The following is a 14574-nucleotide window of genomic DNA, read 5'->3' as shown; positions in this document are numbered from 1 at the left end:
TGTGTATCCGTGTATGTACGTACGAGCCGTTGTACACTAACCTTTCTATAAATCTAGACAATATATATTTTTCCTCAACATTTATATATAATAATATAATATAATAATAATATCTTCCCGCCAATCGCGTATACGCTACGATCGCTGTTCTTTCCTTTTCTCTCTTTTCCTTTCTTAACCTATAGAAAATAAAAAGGATCAAACAGTTTCCTTGGCGTTGCCTGGCTTCTCGGTTCGCTCGCATACTTTCGCCTGCAATCCTATAGAAACACAGTCGTTAATACCATGAACGATATTTTCATCGCAATATATCTTTTTCACTCGAACGTTTGCTGTAGTGCAACTGACATCGTTGAATAGCGATGGTGATAGACCTCTTCATCTCCAATCGTTTCACCATATTACTTTCCCCTAAGTTTATGATTCATGAGATTCATTCGTCTTGGTCTATCCTATCACTTATCGTTTATCGTGATCACTGAGGTAGGCAGATGGAATATTTTAAACGGGCTAAAAACTGTATACGCGCATATACATATGTGTACATGTGTGTGAGGAGGGCGTACGTGTGCCTGTGGGCACTCCCCACAAAACTCCGTTCGTTTCTCTGTAATGCAGGAGGAATTCGTTCTCCAATCCAAAGACCATGGGTACGTATGTGATCTGCAGTGACTTCGTTTCCTCAACTTCTTCCTTCTTCTTTCTTTGGAAAAAAAACAAAAGAGTTCCATCTCTCGTAACGAAAAGAAAACAGGAGTAAGTCTCTACTGAGGTAGTGGATGGATTTGACTGCGAAGGAAGAGGACGTGGCTGGATCCAAGATACAGGACACGTCTCTTCAGAAGCACTTCCTAATCGGGTCACGTGTCACCAAATCTGGTCGCAGGATACCGCGAACGTGCCATCTATTCAGCTTTAACTATCTCTGGCTCCTCGTTCTCGCTAAAGTCATCTTCTTCTCCACCGGACGACTCGCCTTCGTCCAAAAGTCCAACGTGCCTATCCTGCAACGTATCCTGACGATCCTCGTGCACTACTCCCGGTCCTCGACCCTCATCTCTACCGATCATAGGATAATCTTCGATCCCACGACTGCCTAATTTATCCATCGCGCTCATGTGAGCCATCTTGGCCGCGTGTGCAGCCGCTACCGCAGCAGCTTGCTCCGGACTAAGCCCCATCGTGGTCAATCCGGAATTCTCCGCGATAAATTGTAGATACGTATCGATGATCGCCGATCCAGTGGCGCTGGTGTTATGATGGCTCGGATGAAGATGTCCAGGTGGATGAAGAGGAGCCGTATTTGGCTCACGGCTGCCGTGCATCGTGTCTAAAGACTTGGCCGCAATCGCCGTCGCAGTCGAATTCTTGGTACTGCTGCTGCTGTTGCTACCGCTTACTTTGGTGATCACAGTGTTATTGTTGGGCGTCGGTGATCCATACCTCAGGCTGAGCGGCAGCGTAAGGTCTTCCGGGTCGTCCCCGCCGCAGATGCTGCTTCCGGCCTCGGATGGTGCGCCTCCTCGAGGTATCTCCAGTCTCATGTCACCCCTTCTGGGTCCCGTGGGACTGGCACGAGCTCGTAACTCCGCGGGACTCACCTTGACACCCGCCTTGGCCAATAGACGCGACGCCAGTTCAGGATCGAACGGACTCGGCATCGGTAGCACTGGTAGATCCTTGGTGCTGATTCCACGATGCTGCCGTGACATGTGCGAATGCAAAGAGTTCCTTGATTTGGCCACGGTGCCACAGAGAACGCAACGATAGCCAGGACAGATCGTGTGCTTATCTTCCAGATGGGTTCGCAACGTGTGGGCAGATCGATAGATCTTACCGCATTTCGGGCAGGGACGTGGATCTGTGGCGCGGACCCGCATCATGTCCAAACCGCGGCGAGCGACTGAAAAAAGAAGACAAACAAAAGGCTGATGAAGGCGAGTTTCCCGAGTGAAAGTCGTCTGTCGTCGTCGTTTCTTTTCTTTTTTTTTTTTTTTTTTTTTTTTTTTGCCGAGAAACTTGCAGCTAAGGGTAGCGCAAGCCCCAGACAATTAAACCGTATGGAAAAAAAAAAAATAAAAAAATAAACGTTAGATAGAAAACGAAAGACAGAGAGAACTTAAGGAAAAAAAAAGTTGTTCCGTTGTAGAACTTATAGTATAGTCTTGGCTTGGTAAACTGAACAAATGTGAATCCATTGGAACGAAGATTGACGAGCCACGTCAGCTTCTTTGAATACCTTTTATTGTACAAAGCATTACTTAAATAGTATATACTTTATTTCGTGTGTCTTATGTATAATCTTACGTACGCTAGTATCTGCTAAAATAGTGCGTATGATGCTCTATACATTGTTCGTGGCACGAGCTGTCGCTTGTGAAAGGGATTTCCATCGAGCAACTTGTTAAATCAAAAATCAAAGGTTATAGGATATCGAGTTTACCGGAAAATAAAAAGATCGATCGTAACGAATGTTCGAGACTAGCCACCATCGTCGTATCTACGAAGAATAGAGATCGTTTCTTTTTCACTTGCGCAACCAACAACTCGTGCACGCGAATATATAATATATTTATATTTATATATATTTTCCTCGTAATTTTATTCGCAGCGTATCCTCTAGTAACTATCGTACATCGGTGTGTCGAAAAAACTTAACCTGATCGGGGGATATTCTTTACCTAGGGAATACTGACGAAAAAACACAAGACTGTAGAAAAATAAGGCTAGGCGCTGTTCTTGAATCGACTGTTCATTGTGTGCTGGTCGATCGTTTCTCCAACGTTCGCTGACGCGTTATATCGTCTGTCATTTCAATATATATTCGTATATTCTATGTTTCTCTACGCGTGTGTGTGTATGTGTAAATATACGTATTAATATTCGTATTGCGGCGCGTTTCATCGAATAACGATTACGGAAGCATCGCACAACTAGTCCCGATACGCGTTCAAACATTCTTTCTTCCACGCGCCGTTCTTTCCTTTCCCAATATTTTATCGTTCCGTTCTTCTACTGTTATAAACTCGACTATGTTTCGCCCGTAGACTAAAAACTTTTCCCGACTCGTGTTTTACGCTTTTCCTTAAAAACTACGCTCGTTAACGTAAGGCTGGCTTACTCAGCTTTAGAGGAACATTGTTTTCTCTTGTTTAAGATACGTTAACCTAATCATTAATTATATTATCGTCAACATCGTAGTCTTACAAACAACGTCGACCTTATTTAATACACGATCTCTATTGATGTGACTACAGTTTTTTCCTTTTTATCTTTTTTTCTTTTTTTTTTGTTTAATCAGGCTCTACTAGAAATACTGTTTCGTACATTTTTTTCTTTTTATACAAAATCAACTCTTTCTCTCTCTCTCTCTTCTATATATATATAGATTTAATCTTTATATATATATATATATCTCTCTATATTTGTATTTATATATTTATATATAATATATTCCTTCTCTTTTCATCTCTTTTTATATATATAATAATAATAATAATAATCTCCCGAATATATTTACAAAGTGTGCGCTTCTCAGTGGGCATTAATTGTCAGGAAGAGAGGTGGGTGGTTGTGCGACGTCTCGAGAATAAAGCACTAAAAAGGGACAATGTCATCCTAGACGTAACTCGCCTCGAAATCGTTCTCAACCCACCTCTCCTCCTCCGCTGCTACCATACCGTACCGATGGTATACTTACATTCAACCAGCTCGTAAAATCGCGTATACAACCCCTTCGAACGATTATAGACTCTGGCACGCGAGACCTTTTCGTAGAAACGCACCCTCCACTGTGTCCAAGAAACAGATACCGAGACACGTGTGCTCGGATCGATGAAACGACGCAACAAAGGGAATAAAAAAGTCGCGTTCAAATTCGAATTCGCATATCGAACAAGGTACTTCTAGAAACAAACGAAGAACAGATAGCAATATTCAACCGAGAAGGAGAAAGAAAACATTTAAAAAATACGAAATCAGATATGCGCGACAAGAAAAATAAAATGACTACGTGATTTTAATGTAACCCAGCCAGATAGCCAGCGATCGTGCGTTGCCTCTTTATCAGACGTAAGTCCATCTAAGCGTCTTTATCTGATCCCATTGCACCGGATGCTTCAAACGCATGTGGTTCCTTACGCTGTTAGGGTGAGAGAATGTTTTCGCGCAAGAGGCAACGGGACATGTGGGCGAGTCTCGCGGATAATGATGCTCCAAGTGAGCCCTCATCGTACTGATATCCTGCAACGTCCTACAACAAAGGGGACACCTGTAACCGTGCTGTTGATGATGATCGCGTATCATCTTTTGCTGCCTGTAGTCCGCCGGGCTCCGTTGATACTTGGTCGTAGTGGTGCTCGTGGTGGATGCGGTGGTGGTCGACTGGTCTTGCTGCTGTTGCTGCTGGTCGTCTTCCTGTAGCGCCTGATGATGATGGTGAGGAGGAGGAACGGATAGTGGATGATGATGACGATGCCGATGATGTTGCTGGTGATGGCTGTGGTGGTGGTGGTAAGCCGCGCCCTCTGCCTCATCGAGCCCGTGATCTGCAACCACCACCACACCAACGTTACCACCAGCCACCACCATCATAAACTCAAACCCAAGCCCCTCCCTAATAAAAACAGAGAGTACCAAAGCGCGCGAATATGTGTTCAAACCGCCTTCCAACCCCCCGGATTTCCCCTGTAAATCCTTACCCACCCGTATCCCCCCATTGATTCATGCGGAATATCTAGAGAGGTTACGTCTCCCGCAAATAGTTACCGGTTACTGGTATATCTGGCGGATCGCTAATTGCTCTCTCTCTCTCTCTTTCTCTCTCTCTCTCTCTCTCTCTGCTCGATATCGCGCGCAATTGGCAGACAGAGGACTGCACGGAATTCGCGCAATCACCGCGTAAATCGAATACTGACGGTAGAGACGCTTGAACGTGTCCCGGCAGAATCTCACGTGCCAGATTATTACGGAAACCGTTCGATTCTCTCTGTGAATATACGCGCGCGTATGCGTGGGGTGGCTGAACACGCTTCCCCGGATATTATAGTTCGTCGACTCCAAAACCAGATCCATGCGGATTTTGGCTCGAAGGTGGCGGAGGTGTGTAAGCGTTCTTTATTACGTGTTAACTTAGAAAATACCCCTTTTACTTTACGTAAGCGATCGAGCATAATATACTCGATAGATTTTTCATGTTTGCCACGTCTATCTTTGAACCTGCCGGAAATCTTATTACGGACCTTTCGTTCGTACTGTGTCTATTATACTGTCTTTTCTACGTATGATATCCGTGATCGTGGAACGTTAAGCGTACCTCGTTACACTGTAAAACGGTAAAGTTCCTTGTCTATGGCAAGGATTCTTGATCACTTCGTCTGCCATCTGCTTAAAGTCTGTAGAAAATAGGAATCTGAATGTGACCTCGCTGATACAGGCGACCACACCTCGAACGTCACGCTTTAACCGTTTTAACCTCCCTCGTTCTATGTATAAATACGAATCAGGACGTAACCTGATTTTCTCGAATATCTTCTTTTTTGTAAAAATAACGCGACGATAAACCGACTGAAATCGAACCGAAACCGGATAATATCTATCATGGATACAATGACAGCAACCATTTCGAGTTCTAAAATAATCCGATCGAAAATCTCGATTCGTTTCTGTACCAATTACGGTCATCCTGTATCGACGAATGACATGCAAGAACAACCCCCGACTTCATCTGGTCGCGGATCGTTTTTTGTGGATGCTGTTCGACGAGAACGGGACGGCAGACGACGAGGACCGCACTCATGGCAATGAGGAGGACGAAGAGGGTGACTGATGCTGCTGTTGATTAGGATTGTTCAAACTGGGCCGTTGATGTATTCCGTGCGCCTGAAGCTGATGATTGATCAGGTAATGCTTGGTCTTGCACCGTTTCCCGCACACGTTGCACTGCGGCCACGTCTCCGGCGGCGGCCAATTCGAGTGGACATTTTTCACGTGTTGCCGAAGGTTGCTCGGCGACGAGTAGCTTCTGCCGCAGTAACGACAGAGAGGCCTAGCATCGTCGTGGCGCAGTGCCGTGTAGAGTCTCGCGAAATTCTCCACGGCTTGCGTAGTTTCGCTGGCGGCCGCAGCCACCGCCGCCATCGCGGCTTCCTCCCTCTTCGGCATCACCGATCCTACAACCAGGACGTGCCCGTCAGTTGATTCTCTTTCATTTCTTTCTTTCTCACTCTCTCCCTTTTACATTCAGGATTTATTTCTCTCTGTCGTTTCGTTCGTTCTTTTTCTCACAAGCGTCCGTTCTTCTCTTTTGCTCTTCTCAACACACACAATCATACAGCAGTTGCTCCTTCTCATATACGTGCACACACATTAAGCCTCTCTTCTCACCGACATACGCCCACACACTAGTCACACACGTGTGACCAGTCTCTCACACGTGTTCCTTTCCTCTTTCTTACTCTCTCTCTCTCTCTTCCTCTCTTTCTCTCTCTCTTCCTCTCTCTCTCTCTTCCTCTCTTCCTCTCGTGTCTTCAGCGTTTTCTCACTTTCTCTCTCGATCGTGTTCCGCACCCTCGGGCCACACGATATCGTACCCGATCGATCTTTCCTCTCTCTCTCTTCCTCTGCCACGTGCACACAGGCTGCACTTCATGCACACGCACTCTCATACCTGAACACACACGCACGCAGGCTACTCTCGTACTCTCAGGGCATGCCCGGTTGTAGGATGTTTGGTGTGTTGTTGTAGTTGTTGTTGATGTTGATGATGTTGTAGCTGTCAACGTTGATCTCGTTTAACAAATTAACTCTACGTCGATTCGTGGCGAAACCAGCGCATAGATCACGGAACTCGTGCGTAATTCGGGCTACCTGCGCACGCTTCCTTCGATCCATCCCTTGAGACCTTAAACTGTGTTTCAGAGCCTGTTAATCGAAACTGAAGCCGTCTTGTCGGATCGTTCCCTTTTCTTCTCGACTATTCTCTAATCGTAAGACGTTCTTTTTCAATCGGGTCCAGCGACAGCCGCGGGAGACTGTCACCGGAAGTGCTCTTCTGCTCGCACCTCGTCGACAGAATCGTAGGTGACAGAAGATAGAAGAGAAACGTATATGATCCTCCACAACGTCGCCACCTTCGTCCTCGTGCATTCCAAGCTCTCGATGCCAGAGAGTAAGAGAGTGAGAGAGAGAGAGAGAGAGAGAGAGAAAAAGAGAGAGAGAGAGAGAGAGAGAAAAGTAACGAAGGGGGAAAGGGGAATAAGAAAAGGAGAGGCCAGAATATAAAGACAAAGAAAAAGAGAAACAAAAATAGAGAAGAACTCAGACAAAAGGGAGTTTCAGATGTAAGAGTAAGATAAGCGAAGACGAAAGACAGGGTGGAGTCGTTAGAGGAGGAAGGAGGAGTACGAAGAAAGGAGGAGACAGTCAGAAAGAGAGAGAGTGTGCGAACTACGTAAGAACCCTCGTATTGATCCACCCTCTACGCCTCGTTACGACTATCTTTCCTACGAATCTCTAAGCAAAAGGCCTCTCCCACTTTCGTGCACGTCTCATTACGTAAAAGGGCAAGAATGTGCAGGCACGACGTGACAGGTATCCGCCTTCGAAATTGTCTTCCATAAGTATTGTGCCACCCTCCGATTCATTCCGCCACTCTGGATTCCGCCACTTTGTTTAGAGAACCATAGAGGACGATCCTCCACCTCCACTATTCGAAAACGTTATTAACTTTACGGCTGATGAAATCGCGTTTAATTTACGATTGTGTACTAACGTCGATCGTCTATTACAAGTCGAATCAGCGAGAATAAGGATTAATCTTGGCCTCGTGAAATATGACCGGGATAAGAAGCTTCGCACGATGGAAAAAGCGATCCGCGGTCACCGCACAGAGAGAGTTTTGCGCGCAGCTTGTGATTTACAACGCTGGGACGAGCCGATTTATTAGAATTACGTGAACGGTACATACTCCCGGAAAACCATATTCAACGATGATTTACGTATCGGCTCTGCCGCGTTCTGCTTGGAATTAAGGTCACGCTGCACGTTCCAGCCACGAATCGGTTTTGAAATACCGGTTGTTATCTATGATGAAAGTAAACGCGCTAACGAGTGGTAAAAATGACACCTGCGCTAGAATCGCGTGGAAGGTTTTCTCAACCATCCAATTCCTTCGTTTTCTGTCTTTTTCATTTGAATCGAGACTTTATTGCCGGTTGCACGAATTTATTACCATTAAATACAGTGTGTCTGGTAACTGATAGTAAGACCGAGTAAGGTGTAATTTTTCATGAAAAAATACCGCGAAAATGCAGGAAAAATGTTTTTGCGTACAAAACTCCTTTCGAGAAAAATGAAAATATGTCTGAAAATTCGAAAATTCGATAGACTAATTGTAAGTTTCGACTCAAGTATTTATATTTTTGACGTATTTTTCATGAGGATTCGTCCCTTGCCCGATTATGTCACCAGTTACCAGATACATTGTATACAAAATACAGTTAGCGCAACACGTTCGCTTTGCTTACAAGAATTTCGTTTTACTGTATAGAATAAATGTAGGAAGGCCACGTGGAACCGTAAAAGTAACCGTGGAAGTAAAGAACCGAGCAAAATTCGAATAATTATGAGGAAACTTTTTCTACGCGAGATAGAATCACGTAAGACAGTCGACTGAGTAATTGTACCAGCGAGTTCGATCGATTAGGGTGGGAAATGTACGTGCGCGCTTGATTACAACGGACCTTCGAGCCGATCGGTCGGAAGAGAGTGATAGAACGTCGGGAATGATGGGGGATGGGGAGGAACGCCGAACCGGAAGAGAAAGCACGAGGGTAGAAATGGAATGGTGGCCCTGTGACAGAAGGACCACAGAAGCGCTATGAAATATAGACAGACGATGAGAAGTACAGGATGTATCTATAGTAGCGACTATTCAAAAATGCAGAAAATGTTTATTCATCGATATCGTAAAAATATCTCAAAACTTGAAACATTTTACTCTCGCCTAAGAGCTATAGATCCGGATGGATTACATCAAGAAATAAAAGAATTCCAAAGAAAAAAAGATGGAAGAAAGCAACAGGAGAAATGGAAGTAGAACGAACAAGAACAACGTTCTACTTCGAAAAAAAGAGCCAGATGTAAATTGAGAAAACTGAGAAACAACGAAGAGGTTAGAAGTCCAACACGAAGAAAGAGAAAAAAAAGAACGAAAGCAATGAAAGGAAGAAACTAATAAGCGACAGACGAGAGAGGAAGGAACGGTGTTGACGAGGAAGGAGCTTCAGTAGTGAGGCTGGGATGATTGCGCCATTCCATTAGCGGCGTCGCTCCGACGAATTGCGCTGCATTAACGAGGAGCCGCTTCTCAAGAAGCAGTCAGCACGCTGATTGGCCGAAGGGAAGTCGAAGATCGATGTCTTCGGCTTTCCGGTAAAGTTCTTCGCTGTCTGTCTCCTCTTACGCAACGAAATGTCTTGGAAACGTCGATCCCGCGAACGACCGCGTGGGTATCGTCGTGAAACTGCCGGATAATTCTCTATACCAACGAATACATCGAGACTAGTCGGCTCTCTAACGCGGGCGAAACTTTAGATCCTTTCAATCATGTCGGCCATTGACTCTCCCTGGGGGACTAATCAGGGGAAAATCACTGTAGCCTTCCTTTCGCGGAGGATCCTTTTCATTGGTTCTCGGTCAATCAAACTCCCAACCGGCTATAAATTTCTCTAATTATTTGTATTCTCCCTTCGCACGAAAATTTTGCATCTCGAGGAAAGATTCTTTTATGAAAATTCTAGAAAGATAATCTTCCTTGATCGATCGAACTTTCAACTGGCTATAAAATTTTCTAACAATCTCTATAGGAAAATCATATTTTTTGAAGGAAGAATTCTTTTATGGAAAGTTCACGAAGACGATCTTGTTCTTAACTGCAAGGATGCAAAGATTATTACCAATATTCCTTTTATCGAATAAAAGATTCTTTCGATATTAAAATTCCTTCTGTCTTCTTTCTCCTTTTATCGCGTTGTAAATTCAAGTAAGATCGACGCGAAAGTTCGAGCAAAGCTTCAGCTTTTCAATAGGCCCAGTTTAGCGTTTCCTCGGGAAGTCGAGCAATTTCGAAGCGATCAATAACCTCGCTCTTTATCCGTCCCGCGTGCCGCGCGTCGAGTTCCTTCGAACGGTTATTCCCGTCGGAAGGTACACCTGGTTTCCGGTAGCGAAGTTTCTTTAACGATCGGTTACATCGAACGCGGCTCGGCACGGCTTAGGTTTATGACAGGCTGATGTATGGGGGCTCGGTGAACGGACAGAGAGGTGGGGAGGGACGAGGCGCGAGAGAACCGGGAGAGAAAAGTTTAATTTAGGTGGCCCACGTTGTTGCCTACGAACTTGTGGCCCTCGTGCGCATCCACTTCCACCGCGACGCCCCTCGTCAGAGCCAAGTTTTTACGAGCCTTCTCGTGAAGCTCCACGAAGAGCGAGCGAGCGAGAGAGAGAGAGAGAGAGAGAGAGAGAGAGAGAAAAGGTGAAAAAAAATCGGCGAGAAAAAGCGAAGAGCGTCGCGGTGCTCGGACGAATAACTTTTGTCCTCTCGCTTATCGACTAGTTTTCGCGCGTTCTTTGTTACATCTACACCGGTAATTCCTCCCTTCCGTCGTTCTCTTAATTAACCCTGACGTCGCGAGGATATACGAAATTCCAAAGCGACACGTTTGTCGAGAGACGTACAATCCCCTGGGAGACCGGAAGAACCTGCCAATCACGAAACCCAATACACAGTATCGGTGTCTCCCTTTCCTTCTTTCTTTTTCCTTAAATTGAAAAATCGTGTATGCCTCGGGGCGTATCGCGTGTGTGACGCGTGACAAGACCCGCGTGTCAAGCGCCGTTCCTCTTTCTAAGGCACGCTACTATAGAGGGAAAACTATATAAGGGGTTGAATCCGCGGGGATGGTTGGAAGAGTAGTTCGAACGACTTTGGACAGTGAAACGGCGTGAGAGACGGGTGTTTGGACGATCGTGGGGATCCCGAGGAAGCTAAGGGTGGTTGGTTGGCGGTGGCGGCAGTGGCGTCAGTGACGGCGTCAGCGGGGGTGGCGGTGGTTCAGTGTGGCAAGGGTGGGCGCCGGGGGCAAGTGAGGGCAGATCAATGCGGACATGTGCGGGAAATTGCACAGGGATCGATCCCGGGACCCTCGGGGGAAGCACGGCCTCTCTCTCTCTCTCGCTCTCTCTCCTCTCTCTCTCTCTTTGCTCTGTCTCTCACTTCAGCCCCTCCTCCCCCATCTCGCTCTGCTGCTGCCCTCGTAACCGTCTCTCGCCTTCTCACAACTCGTCCCTCTCTTCCTCGTTCATGAAAACGTCCGATGGCTTTTGCGCGTCGCTCAACCGACTTCGCTTGGAACGCTCCTCTGTTCCCGTTTCTTCCCTTATTTTTAGAGGACATTTGTTGCGTCGTCTCCGCGGATAGGGGCCGGCTAATTCGAACGTATTTACCGACGAGAAGAGATACGAGCTTTCTTTCTCGGAAGTAGCTCGTGCGTCCTTTAATCGAAAGGGATGAGCCGCGTCACACGATGATAACGAGCGGCGTGTAATTAAGTTTCTTAAGATTAATTGTACGATTGACGTGCGTCGTAAATCACGAGGAAATAAATGGAATTTCACTGACTGTTTAACATCGGTGAAAAATCTGGAAACGACCAACCGTTCGAAATCGTATAGAATCTATTCGAGAAACCCTCCCAGTGGGGGATCCAAGGAAAACGGATATCCCAAGTCGACAAAAGCCTGACACGTTAGATAGCGATATAGCGAAGCAACGAAGAATGAGACAGAACACGGCCCTGGGGTGTTACCTTCGGTGAAATTGATGAGGAGTTGCTGTAGAGAAAAGTGGAAGGTCCTTGGATTCCCTGGGATCTACGCAGCGTCGAAAATTCGTGACAATGGCCAGGACGAACCTAACCTAACGGAATCTTCATGAAAAATGCAATCTAGGACAAGGTAGAAGGAGAAAAAAAACGAGCTCAAATGAGAAATAGAACATTAGCGGCATAGAACAAAAAGGGTCGTTCGACATAAATATCTCTGACAGAATAAAATATCTATTCTCTCTCCCTCGCTATCCTCGACCTTCTCCCTTCCTTTCTTTCCTCGCCGCTTTAATTTCAAGCTCTATTTTAATTTCAAATACGTCTGTCCGCGAGACTGTTTTAAAATTGAAGCGGCGCGCGAGCTTTTAATAAAAGCACTATACGCGCGTCCAGGTCGCCTTTAATTCAGAAACTACACCGGGAACGAACATTTAGCGCGGCAATAACGAAACTCTATAATCTCTCGCGTCCTCTCTAATCCCTCCTGGCGAACGTGAGAACCGAAAATAACGCTCGCAGTCTGGACTCGAAACTCGGATAGGAAAGGCTAAAAGCTTTCTAGCAGACAGCGGCGTGTTGGAGAGAGGGAAAAAAACGAGGAGATGTGGGGAAAGAGGGGTGAAAAGTAGAGAGAAGAGGGTGAGGAGACGGAGACGGGTAAGGTGAAACAGACCTCGAAGCAACTTGTCCATTTCCTGATACCGGCCACTCGTTGGAATTCAATCAAACTTGCAAAGCTTTCCAAGGACCAAAGAACTCACTCTCTCTTTCTCTCTCTCTCTCTCTCTCTCTCTCTCTCTCTCTCTCTCTCTCTCTCTCCTTCACTCTCTTCTTCTTCTTCTTCTTCTTCGGGTAGCCCGAGCTTACGGCTAAAGTAAACAACGAGTCTCCGATAGATAGAGGACCGCAGACCTCGAGACGATAACAACGACGAGGAGAAGGAGAACGAGAAAGGAACGTTTCTTCCATCGTACTTGTTTGTACTTCTTCGAGAAAACTGAGAAGTAAGAGAAGGATAAGAGAGTTTACAGTGGAGAAAATCACTGGGTGAAGAAGGAAGTTGAAGCGAGGAGGAAGATGGAGAGTGGCGTGGAAAATCAATGTGGTCAGAGAGAAGATAGGGGTGGATGTAGCGAGAGAAAGAGACGGATGGTAGCTGAAGACGAAGGGGGTTCCTTTATGTCGGGTCACGTCTTTAATATACCTCGCGTGGGCGGCGGTGGCTGCGGCAGCTTAATCAATCTTCCTGCTAAAGTGTGCTGCACCACCACCCCATCCGTCGTTGCTGCAACCGTGAAATCCAATCTCATTCTATCGTTCCTCTACGTTCGACGCGGAACAATCGATACGCTCTAGGCGGAATAAGCCTGGTGTACGCGATGCCTGCACATAGAGAGAGAGAAAAAGAGAGAGAAAAAGAGAGAGAGAGACCTATGCATTCTATGCTGGTCAGAAATTAGAAAATTTATATAACATGAACTCTGATATACGTATTCAAGTGCATGAAGAGTAGGACCATCGTTATCAATTAGAGAGAAATTTAATTAAGATGCTCGCTCCGTTCATAAAAGAGGTGGGATTTAGTTTCTTTAATTAATTCCACCGTATCGTGTCCTCTTTCTTCGTGCGTTACGAAATCTCTACGGGAGCCGGACAAGTTTCCCCTACCTCTATTTTTTATTCGGTTTTGAAAGGGAAGAATCGATAAGATGGGACTAAGAGCGATACCTGGATTGTGCACGAGTAGAATAACAAAAGGGACAAGGCGCCATGTGACACGCGCGCTCCAACCGCGCGCACTCTCCGTTCGTCATTTTTCTTGATGGCGCGCCAAACTTTCGTAATTTCGAGTGGCAACGTCTGCGACGCATAACTCGTGGAAAAGTTAGAGCTAGACGAATATCACTGTCAAGGCGTTCGTGACTCTTTACTCCAGTTTCGTTGCTATTCTTTACGTTAATAGAGCCTCCTGTCAATTCTGTTGATGACTCTTCACGACGAAAACACGCGTGGAAATTAGTCAATCCGGAATAACTGACGCAATACCATCGCTAAGTAACTAAATATAGTTACGATAAATTTAGTTAAAATAATATTACCAAGTTGAAACTCGTGTATGTTCAACTTCTTTTCCTTCTTTTCGAGGCAATATAGCAGGACTCAGAGATACTTCTAACCTAAATAACTCTACCTTATCCTATCCTTTAATTTCACCGCGTTTCTATCGTCGTCCCTCTTTGTTAACGAAATTAGAAGGAGAAAAGATAGGAACAGACAGTTTTACGCAGCGATCTAACGACTTTGCGTCCGGACAGCAGACTAATGCGATAGATTCCAAAAGGGAATTGCAATTGTCATTTGTCCAGACGACGCAATATAGGATGAACCGCCCTTCGGCTTGGTCGATCATCCCCTTTCTTCGCGCACGTTCCGCCAACACGTGGATGCCACGAGGGGTAAAAGCGAGGAAAAAGGGGATTCCAGAACATTAAGGAGACAAGAAACGAAAAGAACCAGCAGGATGAAATCGGGATAAGGTGAACCTTGGTAAGAGGGAGTAAAAAAAAAAAAAGAGTAGCAGAGACCAAAAAATACGCAACCACGAGGTAAAAGGAGAAGCGAATCCAACGAGCAAACATTTGAACTCAACGGTCTACGTTCCGCTTATCGCACGAAATCCCATTTTTAT

The 14574-nt window shown here is 45.7% G+C and overlaps 1 protein-coding gene across 2 annotated transcripts in view; it reads right to left on the bottom strand.

Moving 5' to 3' along the window:
• Window positions 1–595: 595 nt before the first annotated feature.
• Window positions 596–14574, bottom strand: part of LOC138185814 (protein abrupt) — a 43935-nt gene continuing 29956 nt past the window's right edge. Inside the window, exon 6 of one of the 2 annotated variants that reach the window (XM_069125083.1) lies at window positions 596–1903. In XM_069125083.1, the coding sequence (XP_068981184.1) occupies window positions 906–1903 (998 nt within the window). In that variant the 3' untranslated portion in view covers window positions 596–905. Of the gene's footprint in view, window positions 1904–4406; window positions 4548–14574 lie in introns of those variants that run through there. The other variant, XR_011174717.1, reaches the window with a different exon arrangement.

This window comes from Bombus flavifrons, chromosome 12 (genome assembly GCF_040668555.2).
Source record: "Bombus flavifrons isolate JBK064 chromosome 12, iyBomFlav1_principal, whole genome shotgun sequence".
Classification (NCBI taxonomy): Eukaryota; Metazoa; Arthropoda; class Insecta; order Hymenoptera; family Apidae; genus Bombus; species Bombus flavifrons.
This window is presented reverse-complemented; position numbering and strand designations above follow the sequence as displayed.